Source organism: Phyllostomus hastatus, unplaced genomic scaffold (assembly GCF_019186645.2).
Source record: "Phyllostomus hastatus isolate PE091 unplaced genomic scaffold, TTU_PhHast_1.1 phas_scaffold_555, whole genome shotgun sequence".
Classification (NCBI taxonomy): Eukaryota; Metazoa; Chordata; class Mammalia; order Chiroptera; family Phyllostomidae; genus Phyllostomus; species Phyllostomus hastatus.
The window spans coordinates 10,781,506-10,789,418 of NW_025334036.1; the positions used below are offsets into that span (position 1 = coordinate 10,781,506).

Genomic DNA, 7,913 nt, shown 5'->3' on the forward strand with positions numbered 1-7,913 from the left:
TTCCGGGGAGTAACAAAGGGCAACTGCCTCCTGAGTCTGGAAAGGCATTATTTTTCTTCAAAATGTGCTGCCAGTTTCCATATTGTAAAACGTGTCCCGGTCCGAGGAACCCGGTCCTGCCCCTGTGCGTTCTTTCCCAAGTGCGTGCGGCCATGTCTACCCCCGTCCCCTGCGCCGCCGTGCGCGCCCCTCTGCGCCAGCGAAGCCGCCCAGCGGGTTCTCGACACTTGCTGTGCTGAGCGACTCGCCTGCTTACCATTCACTCATCAGCTGTCCATCGCGCACCCCAGAACGTGTCCGGCGCGGAGCCAGGCCCTGGCGATGAAGGCCACGGCCCTGGGGGGCTTCCGGGTCAGGGTGTCCGCTCGGTCCTCTCGTGGGGAGGAGCCGCTCCCCGGTGTGCACATGCGCACCTGGGTCGGGGGGCGGGGCCGAGCAGATTTGGAGCGGCAGTGAAGAGGGGCTTCCCTTCTTGCTGGAGAACAGCCCTCCTCTCTCGTGTCAGAAGGGGGCGATCATCCCTCTCAGAGCCGCGTGAGGACCCAGTGGGAAGCGAGCGCGGAACCCGGCTGGCGTCCCCGGCTCCCTTTTTGTACATTTCAAGGCCATTTTTGCCCGTTATTTCCCTCCTGCATACTCTTTTCTAGCTTTATTTATTGGTACCTTGTCGTATGGTGTAGGAAACGGGTTGTGAAAGTGCTAATCTGTGATTTTTGTGTTATTATGTTAGCTGCAGTGGCTCAGAAATTTTTTAAAAAACTTAAAAATAGGGGTCCGAAGCCAAGTAAACCACTCGGTCCAAGTCCACGTCACTGCCCTCAAGAGTCAGTGTTGAGCGATACGAACAAAAGGTAAAACTGGGCCATAAATGGAACAGGACTGATTTGTCGGGTGCCAACCTGAGACGCTGTTTTCACCTGCTCTGCAAAGCTGTGCTCTTCACGCCGCAAGGCTTCGCAGGCATCCTTCAGGCGCCCCGTTGCCCGAACGTCCGTCCCAGGGAGTGAAGTGTGCTCTCTGTCTGACTTGGGGGAGCAGACAGACTCGGCCGAAGGACCTCAGGCGTCCGTCCCCCTGAAACCCCCGTCACAGGACAGAGGGAGAGCTGGGTGGGAAGTGAGGTCCCCTGGCGTGGCCTGCCCTTTGCCTGGTGTCCTGAGCCCCCACCCCACACGCAGGCTTTGTGCTGGTGGCCTGGTGCTGAGCAGGCAGACCCGCTCCTGCCCACACAAAACGAGCTGTAGGAACAAGTCGTCATTGAAAGGATTTTCAGCCCTGGCTGGTGTGGCTCAATGGATTGAGTGCCAGCCTGCGAACCAAAAGGTCGCCGGTTTGATTCCCACTCAGGGCACAGGGCTGGGTTGCAGGCCAGGTCCCCCCATTGGGGGCATGTGAGAGGCAACCACACATTGATGCTTCTCTCTCTTTCTCCTTCCCCTCTCTGTGATAATAAATAAATAAAATCATTTTAAAAAAGGGATTTTCAATGTGAATGCCTTTTCTCCACAGGAAACCTTTCTCCTCACTCTCTTTGCCTGCAGAAGTATCCTGGCCAGTTCTGGGTATTGAGGAAGCCCTGTTCCTTTACACAGTTTATAGCTCTTAAATCAACTCTCCTAATCCCTGTGGGCTGCTGTAAATTATTGTGCTTCCCCTAGGGCCTCTGGTCTGCCGTGGCTGTGACTATGGAAAGATTTCTCCTATTTAGGTCTCAAAGTATGCAGGTACATATGGAAATAGAAAAATAAAGAGATGCTCCATCCCATAGCACTAAAAAGCCCATCTCTTTTTTCTCCCCTCCGATCAGATGCAGCAGCTGTTCTACGAGAATTACGAACAGAACAAAAAGGGCTACATCAGGGACCTGCACAACAGCAAGATCCACCGCGCCATCACACTGCACCCCAACAAAAGCCCGCCCTACCAGTACCGGCTGCACAGCTACGTGCTCAGCCGCAAGATAGCCGAGCTGCGCCACCGCACCATCCAGCTGCACCGCGAGATCGTGCTGATGAGCAAGTACAGCAACACGGAGACGCACAAGGAGGACCTGCAGCTCGGGGTGCCCCCGTCCTTCATGAGGTTCCAGCCCCGCCAGCGCGAGGAGATCCTGGAGTGGGAGTTCCTGACGGGCAAGCACCTGTACTCGGCCGCGGACGGCCAGCCGCCACGCCGGGGCATGGACTCGGCGCAGCGGGAGGCCCTGGACGACATCGTCATGCAGGTCATGGAGATGATCAACGCCAACGCCAAAACCCGGGGCCGCGTCATCGACTTCAAGGAGATCCAGTACGGCTACCGCCGCGTGAACCCCATGTACGGGGCCGAGTACATCCTGGACCTGCTGCTGCTGTACAAGAAGCACAAGGGCAAGAAGATGACGGTGCCCGTGCGCAGGCACGCCTACCTCCAGCAGAGCTTCAGCAGGATCCAGTTCGTGGAGCACGAGGCGCTGGACGCGGCCGAGCTGGCCCGCAGGATCAACCAGGAGTCCGGCTCCCTGTCCTTCCTCTCCAACTCCCTGAAGAGGCTGGTGCCCTTCCAGCTGCCCGGCGCCAAGAGCGAGCGCCGGGAAGCCAAAGAGCCGAAAATCAACATCCTCATCCCCCTGTCGGGGCGTTTCGACATGTTCGCCAGGTTCATGGGCAACTTCGAGAAGGCGTGCCTCATCCCCAACCAGAACGTGAAGCTGGTCGTCCTGCTGTTCAACTCCGACTCGAACCCGGACAAGGCCAAGCAGGTGGAGCTCATGCGGGACTACCGGAGCAAGTACCCGCGGGCGGACATGCAGATCCTGCCCGTGTCCGGCGAGTTCTCCCGGGCCCTGGCCCTCGAGGTGGGCTCCTCTCAGTTCCGCAACGAGTCCCTGCTCTTCTTCTGCGACGTCGACCTCGTCTTCACCGCCGAGTTCCTCCAGCGCTGCCGCGCCAACACCGTCCTGGGCCAGCAGATCTACTTCCCCATCATCTTCAGCCAGTACGACCCAAAGATCGTGTACGGCGGCAAAGCCCCCAGCGAGAACCACTTCGCCTTCACCCAGAAAACTGGCTTCTGGAGGAACTACGGGTTCGGCATCACCTGTATCTACAAGGGAGACCTGGTCCGCGTGGGCGGCTTCGACGTCTCCATCCAGGGCTGGGGGCTGGAGGACGTGGACCTTTTCAACAAGGTGGTCCAGGCCGGCCTGAAGACGTTCAGGAGCCAAGAAGTGGGCGTCGTCCACATCCACCATCCCGTCTTCTGCGACCCCAACCTCGACCCCAAGCAGTACAAAATGTGCGTGGGGTCCAAAGCCTCCACCTACGGGTCCACGCAGCAGCTGGCCGAGATGTGGCTGGAGAAGAACGACCCGGGCTACGGCAGGAGCAGCAGCAACAACGGCTCCGCGAGGACAGGCTGACGCCCAGCTCCGCTGGACGAGACGTTTTTAATTAATCTAATTTATTTTGCAGAAATCGTTTTTGTACGGTCCGTTTTTGGGAAGCCCTCCCCCCCCCCCCCACAAAAGCGTTATGTTTTACACGTGACTTTCTTACCAAGGACCCCTTCTGGGGATGAGCTTTCCGAACAACAGTAATGTGATCCCGTTTGCCTTCGAACACACACGTCCCTCCCTGAACCCGATTGCAGCAGACCTGCTTGGCCGCCACTTGAAACGTTCCCGAGGGAGGCCACGTGGCGGGCGGTCGAGTGGCCTCGCCGGCCCCGCCCACTGCTGCTTCGGTCCGGGGGCGGAAAATGGGAGTTCCTGCAAAGTATTACCGCGGCAAAGCACCGTCTCGCTGCAACTGTTAACAATGCACAGTCTCTACCTTTTGTCTCTCTTTACCATTAGTTTGTTTCAGTCGTCGTGCGGTCCAGTTGTCAGATAAGGAAACATGGCAGTAGCGGTGCCCGCGTCGTCGGGAGAGGTCCCCGGAGGTTTGAAAAGCACGGGGAGCGAGGAGGCGCCATCAGGTGGTGCAGCCTCCCTGGTACTCGTGTGGTCTGTGCAGGCCTGGCGCGTTCCGCTCCCAGAAGGATTCGGCATTTTCCTTCTTCCTGACCCTTCTCTTTCAAGGATAAAAAATATGAATCTGTTGAGTGGCAAAGAAGAATTAAGGTAATAAATCTGATGTATGCAAACTAAAGCAAAAAAAAAACCCCACCAACCAACCCCCTTGCCCCCATGAAAGTATTGGGAAAAAAATGTGTTTGCTTTTTCTTCTCTTCATCCTGTGTTACCTTGGTGGCGCTAGCCCTTTCCATCTTTAATTACCGTCTGTTTTATCCTTTGTATCTGAAATACCTTTAATTTATTTAATATTCATTGTTTAGAGACCTGCCATTTCTCCAGTACCTGTTAGTTGTTAGTATTTATGTGTATCGGGAGTGCGTTTAGAGTGTTTCCTTTGCAGCAAACTGATCTCCAAAGATTTCCTTTTGAAAACGCTTCCCCTGTCCCGCCCCCACCTCCTTTTTTTACATTCCTTCCTGTTTTACTAAATATTAAGTAAGTGTTCTTTGACAATTTTGGTGCTCACGTGTTTTAGGAACAAAAGTAAAATGAATCTTTCATTATACCAGAAAGTTTGTTTTAAGCTCACGGATCAAATGTGCCTTAATAAAAACAAAAACAAAAAAAAACTTTTTTTTTTTTTTCCATTTAGATTTCAAACAGTCATAGACTTGCCATGTTAATATCCATCGTTGGAGATCTGCTCATTTGTAAATAGCCTGTCGCTCATTTGGAAAAATAAACCAGTGAACAGTATTTTTCAACTGGCGTTTTCAGAATGGTTTTGTCTCCTTCTTGCTCTTTCAGCCGAAGAACCGCATTCCATCTGGAGAGTAAAACCAGCTTTTAAACACGGAGCCATCAAGTTTCTCGGTTTATCTGGGGGGGAGGTTCACGTGGACTGCAGTTCGGGTAGCGAGCTCTGCGGGCACGAGTGACACCCCCGGGGCAGGTGCCTCCTGGGTGATGACGGCAAGGACCCGCTGTGACAACCCTGGGCTCGCAGTGGGAAATGCTGCCGCGCCACCTAATTGCCGTTCACCTTGTGAGAGTGTTGAGTTGTTCCCTTGGGAAAAAAGCTCACAGACATTTTTTTATTCTTCGGTAAGGAAGAGCACCGTGTGTCTATATAGCTTGATGACGGAGTAATTTAAATACTCTCTGCCCTACTAGTGAACTGGAGGGATTGGGGACGGGGTGTGGCAGCTCTGTGGAGCTGGAAGGTCCGTGCGGTGTCTGGGGGGCACTTCGCTGAGCTGCGTCCTTTCCCTCCCCGCCCCCACTCCTGCTGGAGTCTGTTCCTCTTCCCTGCTGGTGCTTACGGAGCTGTCCCCCTCGCTTCCTCGAGGTCCAGTGTCCAGGAACGCTCCCAGACCCTGTCAGTCCAGCCCCTGCCCCCGGTCACCTCTCCCCCGACTCTGTGCCCACTGGCCACCACCTGCTTCACTCTCTTCCTGGCCACGCCAGGTCCCACTGCCAGGGTCCCTCTTCCGAAAGCACCCCTCCAAATCGATGGCTTCAGCCACCTCCTCCCAGACAGTGGGGTCTCTGGGTCCGCTCCTCAGGAACCTCCTCCAGCCACACTGAGCTCTGAGACTGTGGGGACATGAGTCTCTCTACTGATGGGGCCTTGCTCTGTCCCCACACCAGTCCCCTGGCCCACCCATGGGACCCATCCTCCGGGAGCAGCTGAAGCTCCCCACTGTCCACTGTCCACTCTGGTATCATCCCACACCCTTCCCATGTAGATGCGAAACAGTTGGACTGAGTCTTGTTTTTTCTCACAAATAGGATTTTTCATTTGTCATTACCATTAAGTCTAAAATTTAAACAGATTCTTGGACTTGGGGGCCCGTATCCATCAGCATATTCACCGTCAGCACCTGCCTCACCCCAGCAGGTTTTCCAGAGCCGAGGCCTTGACCGAGAAGCTCCATGAGCTTCCCCAGTTCGAACCTGGGCCTCTCTTCAGCTAGCACTGCGACCCTCCCCACAAAGACCTCACGGAGCCGATGCATAGACTGGCCGGCCTTTTCTACGCCTGGGGTCAACTTATGGAGCACGTCTCTCGAATGATTCCTTTGCACCTCTCAGGGATTTCTGTTATCTTCCAGATTTGGTGGGTCCTTTGATGCTAAGCAAAGAGGTCTCCTGAATCTGATCATTGCTTTTTTTTTTTTTTTAGTTTTAGTAAAACCAGCACAGGCTAGTGCGACCTTCCATCATGGTCTGCCATTTCCGGCCATGGGCAAGGTCCACGCCACGGAAGTCGGGCAGGCACATTTGCGCTGAACATCCTCAGTCCCTAGCTTGAATTTCCTAAGGTCAGGTTCATCGTTTTGCGGATCAGCCGGGCTTGCTTAAAAAATATGGCCCTCGAGGCCGTCAGGTGGGACCCTGGCTCCTTCCTTTCTCGTGACTGCTGTGTCCCCACTGCTGCTTTCACATCATACCAGTCTTTTTTTTATATACTTTTTAAAAAAAAATTTTAAAGATTTTATTTATTTTTAGAGAGGGGAGGGAGATAGAGAGAAACATCAATGTGCGGTTGCTGGGGGCTGTGGCCTGCAACCCAGGCATGTGCCCTGACTGAGAATCGAACCTGCGATGCTTTGGTTCACAGCCTGCGTTCAATCCACTGAGCTACACCAGCCAGGGCTTGCCAGTCTTTTAAAACTCGGACCGACTGCTGTCTTCCTGGCCCCCTTCTGCCACTGTTCAGAAGGGGCTTGTTCTCGCCGACCGCCACGGTACTGCTCAGCCAAAAGGGCTGGACCGAATTCTGTGGTCATGGGATGCCGTTTCCCTCCCTGGAGTCCCCGAGGGCAGAATGGGTGTCAGCACGCTGGGAGCACGCCACAGGGTGGGCCCTCATCCCTCATTTCCCCCACCTGTACTCTCCCGATGGAAGGCGCCCTGTCTGGTCTGCCCATCAGCACCCGTGGGCTGTGACCTGGGGCCCCACACTCCTGACCCGGAAGTCATTCCTTCTTCCCTTCAGTTCGGAGTGCTTTCCAGCGTGCACCTCTTTGTTTCATGGGTTGCCTTGCACTTTTTCTTAGCGTGCATTACTCTATTTTAAATACAGAGAAGTGTTAAGAAAATGAAATGGCGTGTAACCCCAAAACCACATGGCTCCCATTAGCAATATTTGAAAATCAGGAATAATGCAGGAAGATGGTAGGGAGAGGGGAAGGGATCACTAGGCAAAAGGCAAGGGATCTGGGATCTGTCTTCAGGGCAACCTCCCAGCCCTTGGCTGCAGAGGACCACTGGGGACCGTGCAGGGGGTGGGCGGGGGTGGTGACCTGTGCAGAGCCAGCACCGACTGCGTTTTTATCTCACACACAGGGGAGGGGAGTGCATGATCGCTGGGGCACATGGACCCGGGCGAGCCCCCGGCTGTGAGGTGAAACAGACCCGCTTTTGTCTGACCTGATGACTCGGTGGGCGTGTTGCCACAAGGCAGGGCTGGGTGCGTGTGTGGGAGCCCTGCGTGGATCTGCACCCCACCTTCTGGATGGCAGGACCTCTGTCCCAGCACTTGTCACTGTGGGCCGGCGTGACACGTAGCTGCACGTGGGTCATAGCATTCCAGGACTTGCATGCTGGGAGACAGGGCCAGAGGTCGTGAAATACAGGTCATGGGACCGTCTCTCCTGGCTGCAGCGTAGATGCTGGGAGCCAGGGAGGTGGGGTCCCTATCACCGAGGGGGCAGAGGCTGCCACGGGTCCCTCCCCCAGCCCAGGACACAGGAGAAACCGGCCTCGCCCTGGACCCCACAAGCACCCTCAGCCCAGCGATGCGGTTCTCAGTGCCTGCAGACAAAGCCCGTGTACGCCTCCTTCCTGCCCAGCCCCGCCCCCAACCACATCCTACTTCACGAAGCCCAAGTGAGCGCCCACTCAGCCAACT

The 7,913-nt window shown here is 55.3% G+C and overlaps 1 protein-coding gene across 1 annotated transcript in view; it reads left to right on the forward strand.

Moving 5' to 3' along the window:
* The window catches only part of CHSY1 (chondroitin sulfate synthase 1), a 46,438-nt gene extending 41,677 nt beyond the window's left edge, over positions 1-4,761 (forward strand). Inside the window, exon 3 of the mRNA XM_045825097.1 lies at positions 1,808-4,761. Within this exon, the coding sequence (XP_045681053.1) occupies positions 1,808-3,400 (1,593 nt within the window). The 3' untranslated portion in view covers positions 3,401-4,761. The remainder of the gene's footprint in view (positions 1-1,807) is intronic.
* Positions 4,762-7,913: the final 3,152 nt, after the last annotated feature.